This window comes from Lutjanus erythropterus, chromosome 2 (assembly GCF_056507025.1).
Source record: "Lutjanus erythropterus isolate fLutEry1 chromosome 2, fLutEry1.hap2, whole genome shotgun sequence".
Taxonomy (NCBI): domain Eukaryota; kingdom Metazoa; phylum Chordata; class Actinopteri; order Lutjaniformes; family Lutjanidae; genus Lutjanus; species Lutjanus erythropterus.
Window position 1 is genome coordinate 3,847,074 of NC_139318.1, and position 15,586 is coordinate 3,862,659.

The 15,586-nt window shown below is 38.4% G+C and overlaps 1 protein-coding gene across 1 annotated transcript in view; it reads left to right on the top strand.

The window, feature by feature from the left end:
- The first annotated feature begins 4,349 nt into the window (after positions 1–4,349).
- Positions 4,350–15,586, top strand: part of stmn3 (stathmin-like 3) — a 28,886-nt gene continuing 17,649 nt past the window's right edge. Inside the window, exon 1 of the mRNA XM_084726417.1 lies at positions 4,350–4,508. Coding sequence (XP_084582543.1) covers positions 4,490–4,508 — 19 coding nt within the window. The 5' untranslated portion in view covers positions 4,350–4,489. The remainder of the gene's footprint in view (positions 4,509–15,586) is intronic.

Consider the following 15,586-nt stretch of genomic DNA (forward strand, 5'->3'; position numbering starts at 1 on the left):
TACACTGCTCTAGACTCATCTTGCCAACAGTATATAAAGTAGTTAAAATGAGCTCAACCATAAACATCTACTGCAGTAAAATACAACACACATTAATGTAGCAGTGATATTCATCCAAAAGCATCAGATATAATAGTAAAACACTGACAGGGAACATACTGCACCATAGTTTTACTTAACTAAAGCAAAATATGGAATGCATGACTTTTACTTGTAGTGTAGGATTTTCACTGTGTAGTAACAGTACATATATTGTAAAAGGATCCTCAACACACACACATTAACAGTTATGACTCTCTGCGAAACTCTCTCCACAACAACATTGTCTTAACACTGTTTACGTGTCTATAGAAGTTAAGCGGTGCTAAACCCAGCTGCAGCGAGTTGCCAGATTGGGCGGGTTTCCACCCATTTGGGCAGTTTTGGGTTGTCTTGTGGTGGGGTGGGCAGGATTTGTGACAGTTTGCCATGAATGTTTAAATATTTAAAAAATTAAAGTACAGTAAAGTAAATGTATTTTTTGGTACTTTGTGCACCACAGGACTAGAACCTCTACAGCCAATATCTCTAAAACTTGGCAACTAACACCAAAATAGTATGGATGGATAACAAGCATTACAAGCCGGAAGAGAATCATGTATGTTTTATTTTGGGGTGACCTGTCCCTTTATAGGGAGGCCTGAGAAAACAAAGTCAGAGTTCTGTGAAAAAAATCAAAATTCTGAGTTAAAAGTTCAAATTCTGAGAATGAAATCAAAATTCTCAGAAAAAAAGTCAAAAATTGAAAGAAAAAAGTCAAAAGTCTGAAAAAAGTCAGAATTTTGAGACTAAAGTCAAACTTCTGAGAAGAAGGTCCAAAGTCTGTGAATAAAGTCAATATTCTAATGGAAAAAAAGTTTTAAAAATTTGACTTTAAACTCAAGCACATTTTGATCAATGTGACAACACCGAACAATGGTGCTCGATCACATTAATACTAAATTAAACAGTAATGGCTTCACTAAACAATGTAAAATAAACACACTTTTAACATTCCAGTCATTTTTAACACGTGATTTTAACACTGTTCACTTCAGCTTTTAAGAGGTCAACTCTTCCTCTCAACATTACTGAGTTGTACTGTAATTCAGTTTAATTAAATTTTTTAATGATCACATCAATTAGTTCCTTTTTGTAACTTAGTGTAGACTGTACCAGGAAGCTTATAATGGAGAAATGAAAGGCCTGACATGATACCAGCTGTGAAATATAAGAGTTTTCACTGATGTCTGTTGTTGAGGCTGGAGTTGTGTGCTCAGCTTCCTCATATTCTCTGTATTCTGACAGTTCCTGCAAACAATGCAAACAATTCAGGCTGCTGTCACAGACGTTGGAGCTGAATACATAATTTACATTCATGGGGGAAGGAAGATTGCCTTGAAACAGTAGATCTGACTGGTAAAGGTGTGAAAACAAATGTATGCAAAAGTTGAGCCCGACAAGGCCAAAGCCTGACAAAATCCTCCCAAAATTCTCCCTCATTAGCACATTTCAAAAAGCTGGCAGAGATTGGAGAGAAAAATGAAAAAAAACTACTACTACTACTACTGCTACTACTACTACTACTACTACTACTAATAATAATAATAATAATAATAATAATAATAATACAGCACAAACCCAATGAAAGTCCATGAAATATTTGAGAAATATGTCTCAACCCGACCCAAACCCATCAAGTTCAAACACAGATCTTAAGCTTTAATAGATATACATAAAGACAAATGCATGTGCTCACAAGTTTCAGATTAGTTTTCTTCAAGAAAATGAAACTGCCCACATCAAAGCTCCTTCATTACACTGACAGAGAGCAGGGTGAGACAGCAGGCTGTGACCTGACTGACTGTGACTTCATATATATTGGTTTCATAATGTCTTATTAAAGAGGTTTAAATGACAAACTGTAAGAACAGACACACAGGCTTTAGTGAGATTTAAAAATAGCATTAGACAGTTACAAAGGAAGACATGAAAAATAATGCAGACAACAGCCGTATTATTTGTGCTCAGTTACATAACATCCTCTTACTGAGAGATGCAATAAAACAAGTTTTGTACTTTCAGACAGCTTCTGTGGTTTGCTTTAAAAGCCAGCAGGCAGCAGGAATCAATGGTCTATTTGAAATGCTAATGCTCCTCTGTCACACATCTGTGCACCTGCCCTCATTTCCTCAGTGTTAAATCAATGCAGGGCCTGCTGCTGTGATATATGCTTAATCAACATTATTCTCACTTCACATAACCAGGAAACTGCAGGCTGTATTCATCCAGTATGAACGGATTACCAAGAGAGACAAACAACTCTTATATATTTGCACAGGATGGAGTCATAGGAATTTTGAGGTGTTATTTCTGTCATTAAAATACACATCAGGACATTAAAAACCACAGTGTGTGCATCCCTCCAATCTATAACATTGATTCACTCACAAGAAGTGATGTGTTCCTGAGTTGTTCTCCTCATGACCTTTGACCCCTGAGCCCCTCCTGTAAACCCTCTTAACCACACATATCAGGATTCCTAAACTGTCCTCTTCAACCAAAGCCTGATACGCCTTCTTCCGCTTTATCATAGAGCGCCATTGTTGTCCAGAAGCTATTAAAGGAATAGTTCACCCAAAAATGAAAATTCAGTCATTATCTACTCACCCTCATGGCGACTGAAGGTTGGGTTTAGTTTTTTAGTCCACAAAACACTGCTGGAGTTTCACAGGAAAACAGCATCGTGAATGGTGACCAGTTTTCAAACATAAAAAAACACCAGAAAAGAATGCCTCCATACTGCTTGTCTGGTGTAATTCAAATTTCCTAAAACCCTGACATTACAAGTTGACTTCAAATATGTCATTTACACCATCATCATTTTTTTTTAGCCTGAATCTTCACTGTAGATCCTCAGCTTGGAGCCACGTTCACTTGTGCATGCACACTGTCTGAACTGGGTATGTGTGGTGTGATGGTGTGCAAACAGCATGTTGGGACTTCAGCAGACTTGGATTACACCAGACGAGCAGTATGGAGGCATTTTATGTTGTTTTTTTTGCACATTTGAAAACTGGTCACCATTCACTCCCATTGTTTGGGAGATTCTGCAGCGCTGTTTTCCTGTGAAACTCCAACAGTGTTTTTTCCATTTTTGGGTGAACTATCCCTTTAAAAACACACACAATGTGGATCAATCACTATAGGGCACCAAACATAGATTAATCCACCACTGAAAACAGTCCCCAAAAATGCACCAGTTCCTCACGTTTTTGTTTTGGTTAAAAAGATACTACATAGTATACTATACTTAGTATTTGTGAGCCATGTATTGTCAATAGTAACAAATGAACCCACACTAAGTTTAAGACAGATGACTTTGAGTCATCCGTCCATATCTGAACTATGTCACATACATCAGTCATTCTCAAACACTGGGCCGTGACCCACAGGTAGGTCACAGAGGATTTTATTCAGGTCACCAAATAATTAAAAGATTATGGAAGAAATTCTGCTAAATTTTCAGATTTATATCTGCAGTACATCTTTAATAAAGAATTTAAAAGGTGTATATAATATATGAATGTAGTTAACAACTGATTGATCAGTGGAAAGGTCATTGCCAGATTGATCATTAATTGAAAAATAGGTCCAAACATGTGAAAACAGGTGGAGTGCACAAACATATTTCAGTAGAACCTATTTTCCAATTGACAGGATTAATTCATTGATTGATTAATTGATTTTTTTCTGACATTTAATGGACCAAACAACTAATAGATCAGTGGGAACATTAGTGCCAGATTGAAAAATAGGTCCAAACATGTGAAAACAGGTGGAGTGCACAGGCATATGTATTTTGATTCGGGTCACGATGGTTTGTTGTTTTTAAAAAGTGGGTGGGTCCCCAAAAAAAGGGTGTGGGAAACACTGACATACATGATGTTTGGTTACATCCCTCATATGACTGTTCTGTCAACACTGCTTCACTCCACCCACCTTTTCCCTTGCCAACAATAACAGTACACCCCTGTCTCCTCCACACACACATGTACACACTGGTTCTTGTTTATTAAAAGGACAATGCTCCCCAAACAAGTTATTTTCTGCATTAGAGGGACTGCTAATCCAAAATGTCTACCTACTGTTGGTGTGTATTCTTGTCAAATGTCTGCTTAAATCCCCAGAAAACCAATACACACACACACACACACACACACACACACACACACACACACACACACGTCAAGTCCCACTGGCTGCCCATTGTTCACACAGACTTGTGCATTGCACCATTCAGGACACAGACACATGCCCAGCCCACCCTCTCTCCCTCTCTCTCTTCTCCTCCTCCTCCTCCTCCTCCCTCTTCTTCTTCGTCCTCTCTCTCCGACTCCTTCACATTCTCTCCTCTCCTCCATCCAGCAGCATCCTCCGCCTCTCTCCTCGTCCTCCACTGTCAGCAACAATGACCAGCACAATATCAGGTAAGACGACATGTTACACACCAGCTCGTCACTTAGTCCAAATAGTGTGTGTATATGTGTGCGTGTGCGTGCGTGTGTGTGTGTGACAGGGAGTGGGGAGGGGCTGTATTGTTTTAAGTCTATTTGATGATGCTGAGGGTGGAGAGGATCTCTGTGTATCTGCGTAATTGTCATGGCAACTGGGCTTTTCTTTTAAGCCCTGATGTAGATAAGAGACTCTCCCATAGTCCAGACAGACATGTCAACACTGAGACACGTCCAGAAACAGAGAGCAGCTTATTGGTCATTCATGTGCAGTAAGAAGTGACCATGCACACAGATCTAAAACACAAAAAAATAAACACAGATTCTCACTGAGACTGGCGATCGCATCTGTTGTGTCATTCTGGTGACTTTATCCTGCAAGTAAAGGAGGATGTAATGCACAACATGAATTATCACAGTGTCATCTCAGAGTTGAATGCTGTTAAATTCAGTACTCAAAACCAGCTAATTTAAGTCATTATGTCATGTCAGATTTCACGTTACTCACTGTGTTAATCTTGTACAAACATGTTAAAGGGATAGTTTGGATTATTTGGAGTGTGGTTGTGTGAGGTACTTCTCTACAGTCAGTGTGTTACCTACAGTAGATGGGGGGGGTCGACACGCCTCCAGTTTGAAGAGGCAGCAGGAGTACCAGTGTAGGAAGCTGAGCAATGTACTGCTGTGGACAGGGTCAGCAGCAAGATGTGTTTTAGGCACCTAAAATAATCAATATCAGTTTAAGTGCACACAATATTAGAATATTTTCACTGCTTTACTTTGCGGTCATTCACATTATATAAGCCAAATATTTCTCTCTCCAAACCAACCAGACTCCATTGGCAATACCAGTACTTTTTCCTGGTCTACCGCTGCCGTGATCTGTTAGTTTGCTGGTGTTATTGTGACTTCAGTGCATTTGAACTAACCTTAAAAACACAGAAGTCACACAATAGCAGAAACTGTATATATTTGGCTTATATAATAGCAGTTTCCCACTGTGAAAGGCTGTCTGAAAGAAGTGGTGAAAATATTCTAAATACTGCAAACAGTTAAATTGATGTTCAGGTGTCTCAAACACATTTTGCTGCTGACCCTGTCCACAGCAGTACATTGCTTAGCTTCCTACACCAGTTCTCCTGCGGCTTCTGCAAACTCAGGGCGTGTTGACCTCCATCTACTAGGTAACACACTGACTGTGGATAAGTACCTCACACAACCACACTTCAAATAATCCAAACTAGCCCTTTAAGCAGTTTGCCAATGTAGTACGCTGTCTATTTCCATAAAAGCCAAAGGAAAGTGCATTTTGTCCCTGGTTAGACAACTAATAACCAAATGTAACACACTGGCATTTAAATGCACAGCATATTTAAAATAGGATTTAGTACATGAGCATCAACTAATTGAGAAGCCTTCTATTCTCAGCATTAGCACAGTAAAATCTCCTCCTCTGATGGTACAAATTTTTGGGTGAATGCATAACAAATGTTTAACAAATCACTTTAGTGCCATCGTTCTCTCTCCTGTGGATTCTAGTTCTTTCTTGTACAGACACTGTCTGGCGCTTATTGTAGCAAAGAAGAGCTAACTAAGAAAAGGAGTAAAGCCCTTTGCAGTACAGAGTCAAGCACTTATTCTTATGTAATACTTTGATTAATGATATCTGTATGGCAGCCTGTTCCCAGGATCCTACGTTCCCAGGGTCCTATGTTCTGAGGACTTTTGTTCCCAGGGTCTTACATTCCCAGAGTCTTATGTTCCAAGGGTCCTATGTTCCCAGGACTTATATTGCCAGGGTCCTATGTTCCCAGGACTTATATTGCCAGGGTCCTATGTTCCCAGGACTTATATTGCCAGGGTCCTATGTTCCCAGGACTTATATTGCCAGGCTCCTATGTTCCCAGGACTTATATTGCCAGGGTCTTATGTTCCAAGGGTCCTATGTTCCCAGGACTTATATTGCCAGGGTCATATGTTCCCAGGACTTATATTCCCACAGTCTTATGTTCCCAGGGTCCTATGTTCACAGGAATTATATTGCCAGGGTCCTATGTTCCCAGGACTTATATTGCTAGGGTCCTATGTTCCCAGGACTTATATTGCCAGGGTCCTATGTTCACAGGACTTATATTCCCATGATTTTATGTTCCCAGGGTCCTATGTTCCCAGGACTTATATTGCCAGGGTCCTATGTTCCCAGGACTTATATTGCCAGGGTCCTATGTTCCCAGGACTTATATTGCCAGGGTCTTATGTTCCAAGGGTCCTATGTTCCCAGGACTTATATTGCCAGGGTCCTATGTTCCCAGGACTTATATTGCCAGGGTCCTATGTTCCCAGGACTTATATTCCCACAGTCTTATGTTCCCAGGGTCCTATGTTCCCAGGACTTATATTGCCAGGGTCTTATGTTCCAAGGGTCCTATGTTCCCAGGACTTATATTCCCATGGCCTTATGTTCCCAGGACTTATATTACCAGGGTCTTATGTTCCAAGGGTCCTATGTTTCCAGGACTTATATTCCCACGGCCTTATGTTCCCAGGACTTATATTCCCAGGATCTTATGTTCCCAGGGTGCTATGTTGCCATAGTCATTTGTTCCCAGGGTCCTATATTTACACAAACCCATTATGTGCTAAATGAGCTCAGGAACATAGAACCCTGAGGGAGCACATATAGTATGTGGAACTGGGGAACATAGGCTCCTTTAACATGTTCCCATCGTGTGCCATAAATATGGGGAACATAGCCTATGGGGCTATATCAGTCAAAACAATTAAACCAAGACTGTGAGGCTGCTGTGGCACAATGGTGCTAACAGCAAAATGGCAACATTCTCACAATCACAGTGATGTTAAGCGGCTTTACAGTGGTCATCATCTTAGTTTAGCATGTATAATTTACTAACCAGCACTGAACACGAAGCTGAGGCTGATGGGAGTGTGTGCGTGTATTTGGTAAGTTAAAGAACAAAGTACATCCATCACTTTTAGAAATTCTATTTTTGTCCCTTTTACTTTTATGCTTCCAGTTTGATTGTCTTACTGAAGTCTCAGAATGTTATTGTCTGACTGTTCAGCCACCAAAATCCAGACAGGAGAAAATCTGAGGTGATAAAAATATTGATACTCTCTGAGTCACATTCAGTTATTACTGTGCAATTTACGGTTTTCAAAAACTATTTAATCTGGGCTATATTTTCATTGATAATTAATATCCACTCCAATCATAGATAAGATAATAAAGCACAGTGCACTTTGTAGTAAACCAGGCAAGGGTAAAAATAATTCAAAGTGCTTTACATAAGGAATTAAAACATTTAAATAAATGAAGGGGAGAAACATTGTATTGCACGTTAAAGATAGGGTAGAATATATTATATTATATTATATTATATTATATTATATTATATTATATTTTCTGTTATTGGCCTATTTGTTGAAATTCTCTTTAGATCAGGAGAGCAATCTGTAAATCAGCTGAAAAGAAAAGCGTCTGGTATAACTGACTGTTGCAGGCCTGTAATAAACCCACCCAGTCATTTAATTCCCTCCTGTCTGTACCTGTGTACCTGTCTACCTGCGCCCATGTGCTCATTCCATATCACCGCAGTCTCTGCAGATATGTTGCAAACGCTGTAGCGAGCTACTCGCAAAAGACAAAGTGCAGCCACAATTCCCAGTGCTAACATGCTAGCATGACAGCTGTGAGTAGTAGCAGTTATCATGCTGGTTGTTTACGTTCATTATGATGTTAGCTGTTTTCTGTTGTATGAATGAGGCATGAGGTAAATGAAGGTAAATTAAAACATTGAGAACAGAGACATAAATACAAGATAGAAGGACAAGATTCAGGAATATTTAAAGGTCCAGTGTATAAAATTTAAGGGGCTCTATTGGCAGAATATAGAAAAAATGCAATATAATATTCATCAGCATGTTTTCATTGGTTCATAATCACCTGAAAAAAGACCTGTTATGTTGCTGTTAGTTTAGATTGAGCCATTGATATGTACAGAGGGGATGGGTCCTCTTACATGGAGGCCGCCATGTTGCACTATGTTTCTACAGTAGCCCAGAATGGACAAACGAGTTTTGCAGCCACCATAGGTTCTCTTCCACTCTCTCTTCCAGTGCCACTAAATCTTACACTGGGTCTATTCAATTTTTTTTTAAAGGGTCTGAGTCTACAAATGTAAAGTGCCAAGGGGCTGGACTTTTACATTCCCTCTGTCAGGCCTGTAAATGTGGGGATTTAAATGTGTAAAAGAGTGCACTTTTTTCCATCCACTTCATCAGTTTTCACATCAGGAAAAGAAACATTATGCTCAGAAGTACAGGAAAAACAATGCACCTTTGCAATCCTAGATTAGGAGTACTGTGTTGTCTTAATAAATACAATTTTGCATTTAAAATCTTTTCTCATGTTCGTCTCTCCTGAATTCCTTCTGCTGAAACAGCCTGAAATAATTTTTTTTTTTTTTACTAACAACAGACAGAACAGAATGATTGTAAACACCCATAAAATTAGAATATTAGCAGCTTCTTTGAAAAAAATCACAATAATATACTTTTTTTTACATTTGTAAATGATCATAAGGCTAGATTAAGGTCAAAAACATGGTCTGCACTAGCTCTTTAATACCTTTAATGGTATTATCAGTGTCAGCTTCTGTTAGTTTCTGGTTCATTGCATAATAGTGATCATCATGCTCCACGTGCTTCCCTGTATTTGATATCTGAGGTCGATGGAGGGTCGTGTCCATCCAGAGGAGCCAGATGAATACTCATTATCATCATGTCCTCCATGCAGCACATGTCTGACTCACTCTTCCTCTTCTCATCTTTTTTTTTAGCTTTCTCATGATATTAGACCCGAGTGGGCCAAGTCAATGCCCAGTCCAAAGAATTGTTTTGTTTTTAAATTCGTTTTAATGCCTTATATTTTCCCATTTATCTGCTGTATTGAAGTACTTTCACAGATGCAGTCTGTACCAGACACAGCGTTGTTTTTGTCAGAATTTGGAGCCTTTTCTAGTGCGCCAAACTCGTGAATAATGCATCAAATGCTGCACGCTCCCTGGCTCTGTGACTGGGTCCACGCCCTGTTCCTTGTCTCACCGATGTCTCTCTTTGTGTGCGCGCTTCATGTGTCTCTCTGATGCACACACACACACACACACACACACTCACACACACACACTGTTAAGCCTCTACAAAAAAGCACAGCAGGGAGTCGGTAGCTTGGGAGAAGAAATGAGAAAAGACAGGAATTCACAGTGGATGTCGTGTTATGCCGGCAGCTCACAGAGAGGAGTCTGAACATGAATAATGAACACCTTCCTCCTCTGAAATGAGACTTGATCACATCCATAATACTACCTCGCAGTGCACGAGTCAGCCATTTTGAGAATTCAGTGGAGTAACAGAGGTGACTGTGCTGGTAAATGTCTGGTAGTCACTTTACCCGACTTCACACTGAAACTGATGAACTGATGTGAGCTGCCTACTCACACTGTGACTCAGCGTGCAGAGGACGCTGTGAGCACTTCTCAGGGCCTGAGCCTGAGCTGGATTTTATCCTGCCAATCAAATAACAGATCCATGCACATGCAGGCTGAAGTTGCAGCCACTGTTGCTGAACTTCCTGCCCAGGCTGAATAAATAAATAATAGCTCACTTTTTATTGAGATTTGGAACATTCTTGAGAATTGGGGCAAGATGTGAAGTTGTGATCGCAACAATGACTGCAAATTCAGCCAGTCCACATGAATTCTGCACAGTCTTACAATTTTGTCCAAACTCTGCACCATGTCCACAAACTTGACCAAATCATACATGTTAGTCTCCATGAACCAACTTAGTGTTTAATTATTTACTATTTTGTTCCTTTTTTAAAAAACAATTGTCAGAGAGAGAGAATAGGCCTTGAGCCTTTTTTGGTGAGGTTAGTTAGAACACTCAGAACAGAGTATGGTTTCATTCTCCATGGAATAAGTTTCCATTAATTTTATTTAATTATACAAAAAAAATAAAAAATAAAAAATGAAATAAACATTTTTAAAAATCACAACTTTTGTTGCAATTTTGATTTGTTAATTTTTTGCAATTTCTTTCTTTTTTCATTTTTACTCTTCAATTAAGCTGGAAAATGTTGTGTTGAGTTACGCAGTTGAGAAAATGTGACTTTTTTTCATTTCAGTTCTCTTAATGGTAATCAAAATATGCATTTTTAAACTTTTTTTTTAATTTAGGAAAAGATGGAAAATTTTAAATTTAGAAAAAGAAGGAGTTGTGTGGAGGCACATCTGATAGCAATATTATTTAATGACCTTTTCATAAAGTCTACCAGTGCTCGAGAAGTATTCTTGCCTTTTTAAACCAGGAAGTGAGACAGGGGTCTTTAGGGTATAGCTAACCCTTTTAATGCCTGATTAAATCATGTTTTTGTCTGACTGCTTGATAAACAGTTCTGATCCTTTTCCCTCAAGTGACAAGGCTCATTAAAGAGCCTTATTATTAAAGGCTTTTATTGTTTCAGTTTGATTTTCTTATTAAATTCTCTCTGAACATTGTTGTCTGACTGTTGTGCTGCCACAGTTCAGATGAGATCTCAGTTCATAAAAGTGTTAAAACACCCATATGAGTCGCCTTCAGTTATCACCGTGCGCTCAGAGCTATGAGATTAACGAGCTGCACTGATGGTGCTTTGTGGCGTGTTTTTGGTCTCAGGTTTCACCTTTGAGGCTCCTTACAGGCTGGAGGTTGATGAGGTGTATACAGTCTAATAAAGAATACCTGCAGACAGTACTCAGGGCTGAAAGAATCAGCTTACTCCCAAATGTGCTTTTCAAATAAAAAGTTTTGGCCTGTTACAATGAAGTGAAATGGAGATTTAATATGTTTCATACATGTTTTCTATGTAAAATCTGAATAGTGACTAACTAGTAACTGAAGGTGTCAGATAAATATACTTGATATTTTACAAGATCAAACTCTTGGCTTTTAAGCCTTATAATGGATCAACCTCCTAATGATTTTTTTTTTATTAAATCTGACAGAGCTAATGTCTTATGGGGTTGACAAAATGTTACATTTTTTCATTTCACAGCATATTTTTACAGAAATCTGCATGAGACATTAAACTTTAAAGGACCAACACTTACATAAAAAAAAAAATCTGTCAGTGTGAAGTTGTGAATTCTTGTTTAGAAATGAAAAAATAAATAAATAAAGCAAACCAATGCATTTCATGAATTACATGCATTCCATATATACAAATCCCTAAAGAATACATTCTCACCCAAAAAATTGAATGAGAGAATTGGTATTAGTAATTTTATAAACGTTTTTTGCGGGGACGACATAATTTTTCTCAATACTCAATAGTGTATTTCCCTTCGAAATGTATTTGACTTTTAAGTAGAGAGAGTACAGGAATGGAAGTAAAAGTACAAATGACACATAATTGTGCTTCAATGCATGACTTAGGTGGATCATGTTGCTACATCGTCAGATTTTATCAAATGTTTTAGACTCATTCATATATTCACTTGTTATTATTTCAACTCTTATACATGTGACATTTAATCTGCATAAACAATTAGTTATTTTACCCAAAAGAAATAATGAAATAGACTTAAAATTAACTTTGCAATAAGAGGAACAGCAATTAGGTGCATTTGAAGGCCTGTGTGTATAATATTGTACAGTATGTTGATGTGTAATATGGAATCTCATTACTCAGCTCAGGTCATATAAACTCTCTCACTGTGTTTGCTCATCTTCTTCTAATTGGCAATAAAAACTGAGAAGCCACTAAGTGGCTGTATCTCTAACTTTAGTTGGATTTTAATGGAGCAGACGGGCAGTTACTGTGTATGGCTTGTATACTATGATAATATAAAAAGCGTTTAGTGGTGTTTTGTGGCTGCTCCACTGACTCAGTGCAGTGAATCTGTGGGCAGGGACGAACATGCTGCTGACTGCAGGATACTGAGACACTGAACCTCACACAGCAACATTTGATGAAATTCTCTTTTATGTTCTTTCAATTTTCTGTTAAGAGAAAATATAATCAAAGTCGACTCCAGATGCACCAAATGTTCTTAACCCCCCAGATGTGCTGAATGATGAATCCTACTTGATCATAGACTGAAGGAGCGTGACCAGCTGTTTGTACGTCTCCAAGAACTGGAGAAACCATCCCTACATTCCAATACCCACTATCATAAATACGTATTCCAGAAAAAAGTGCAGAGTGTAGTGGTAAATTTTGCCTGATATGTTCACTCCCTGAGCTCTCCAGTTTCATAGACAGAGAAGGAAAGAACCTGCTTGTTTTGTGCAAAGGCATGATAGGAGCCCGGCAGGAGGAAGATTATTAAGCAGTAACTGGCTAAATGGGCATACGGGAAGGCAAGTCTCATGAGAGAGGAGGTGTATGTAATTCTGTCTGTTGGTTTAACCAGACTAGGTCGTTCTTATGTAATGGTTTTTGAAAAACGATTGACCAAATGATTCGAAAGCTCAAATTTGGGTGGAGTTTGGTTGATTTTTTGTGCACCAGAGAGATCAATAAACTCCTTGTATCAGAACTTGCTTCTTCTCCAGTGATCCTTTTTTCCTTGCTGCTGGGCTGATTTTTGAATTTTCAACAAAGTCTGTTAGAGTGTGGTGGCCTTGTGCCTATCACTTTGACACAAGATCAGAAGTAGTTTTTTCACAAAAATAGTACATCAAATGCAGTGTGCCAAATGCCTTACTGCCTTCAGTCAGATTTTGCAGTGTACAAGCCAACATGCTTTTCTGATTATTCTTTTCCCACAATCCTTTCTGATTGGTGTGAGGTGGTATGTTTTGAGGAAGTTTTATGTCCCAGTTGTATGCATACTGGCTGCAGCACTTAATACTTTGAAAGGGCAGCTGCAGTATGTACTTAACAGTCAGTTAACACTAAAGAGGAAGTTTTGATGTTGTGATTGTAGCAATTTCACACAAATTCAACCAATCCCTGTGAATTCTGCACGACCTCGCAATTTTGTCCAAACTCTGCAACGTTGCCACAAATCTGATGAATCATCGTTGCTTCCTGTGAGGGAGCTGGACAGCACCCCCTCACTAAGGTGAAGAAGCAACACACAGGGTGCTTTTCACTTGGTGAATTGGTCTCCTCGTCTCCTACACTCGCTCGGGATGTGAGGAAAAAACGCAAGGATGGAGGAGACGAAACTCAGAAAATGAAAAATCCTTGTTCCACAGCGTCAGTCTGAAGCGACATCAGTTATTGATGACATGTTGCACAGCTGTATTAGCTGTCAAAGAGACTGCAGCTGAATGTCCATAGAAGCCTTTACTTATGAACAATTTCTAAAAACTCACAGGACTCTTTCATTTTGTAATTTGTTTTAAATATGTGGATCATTTAAACGTTCTTTTAAATCATCTAATATATGCATGTGTTTGTTTGTTTGTTTGTTTGTTTGTTGTTACTAATCAAATGGGAACACAAATTAAATGTTTTTTGATTTTTTACCAACTGATACAGCATAGAGGAAAAGATGAATACTTCTTTTTATGCTTTTATTTAAAATACTTAAACATTATTATTTAGTAAATTATGAATTTAGTTATATCGGTTATATTGGTGAAATCAGTGTGTACTGACATAAAATAAGAAGAAATCATCGATACGAATATAAATATGAGAAAATCTGTTCATAAATGGTTTCTTCCATGAGATCCAATATTTGTTTTGTACGTTTTCTCTGAAGGAGAAAGTCCTCTGTGTCATGATGCTGTGTGAGACTGCATAACACACACTGTTGGGATGCTGAGTGGGACTAATGTGTCCATCGTGATGAGCCTCTCAATAATAAATGACCTGCTGGTGAATTCACTCTTCCTGTCATGTCAGTAAAACCAGGGGCAGTAAACCAGCATCCTGTTTTTCAGGAGCAGAGACCTTGACAACAGCACATCGTGACTTAGCTCTTTTAAAGAAGACTTTCTAAATTTGGCCTGCACCTCAAGAAAACATGTCTCAGTGGAAAACATCCATCTTAGCGAGTCAGTTCATCTCTTATTCATCCCTCAGGACTTGATTGTATAACTGAGGAGTACTCAGCACTTTGGATCAAACCAACCGTACTGTGGAGACGCGTGCCTCTGTTACCATACAGTGTGTTATACATCATATAGAGAATGCATGAGTCTGCCTTTTGAACAGCAGGGGGCGTTTCAACATCAGATGGAGTGTGAATGAACTTCAATGCAGTTTGACACAACAGTCCTGCAGTAAATCCTCCCTTCATGAAGGTTCAGTTCATGTTGAAACTGTTGTAGAGACGTGCTGATTCAACTGTGGTCATTTAGGAGGCAGCAGTTTGTGCAACACTCTAATTCCATTTTTCTGTGTTAATGAGTTCTTTTCAAAAATTCACAACTTAAAACAATATAAAAAATATCTTAAAAGCCTTCAAAATCCAAAACTAACAATACCTGCTGATGACAAAGGTGTAAAATTGTGCTATTATGATCATGTTGTTTGAAAATCAATTTTCTTAGTATGTAAAGCTCAAGCACTGGTAAACTTTCTATTTTTCCACAAATTCATTAATTCATCTTTGTTTTAAAATCAATTATTGTAATGAAAATGTTGGCCCTTTAAAGTTGTGCCCCAGATTCCTGTCAGCTTCATCAAATTTTTGCAAATACTTGATTCAATCTGGCATGAAAAGGGTTAGCTATACCCTATGGACCCCAGTCACTTCCTGGTTTAAAAAAGGCAGGAATACTGCTCAAACACTGGTGAACTTTATATTTTTAGACAAATTCATTAAATAATATTGCTATCTATCATTGTTGTCAACTCTTTAGCACTTCAAAATCAAAGCTAAATATGAATTATAGTTTAAAAATGTATATTTTGATTAGTATTAAGAGAACTCTGAGCAACTTTAAAAAATAAAATGGCTGCTCACTACAACTGTGAAATAAAAAAATGTAACATTATCTCAGCTCTGTAAGATGTCAACTTCCATCTGATGGAA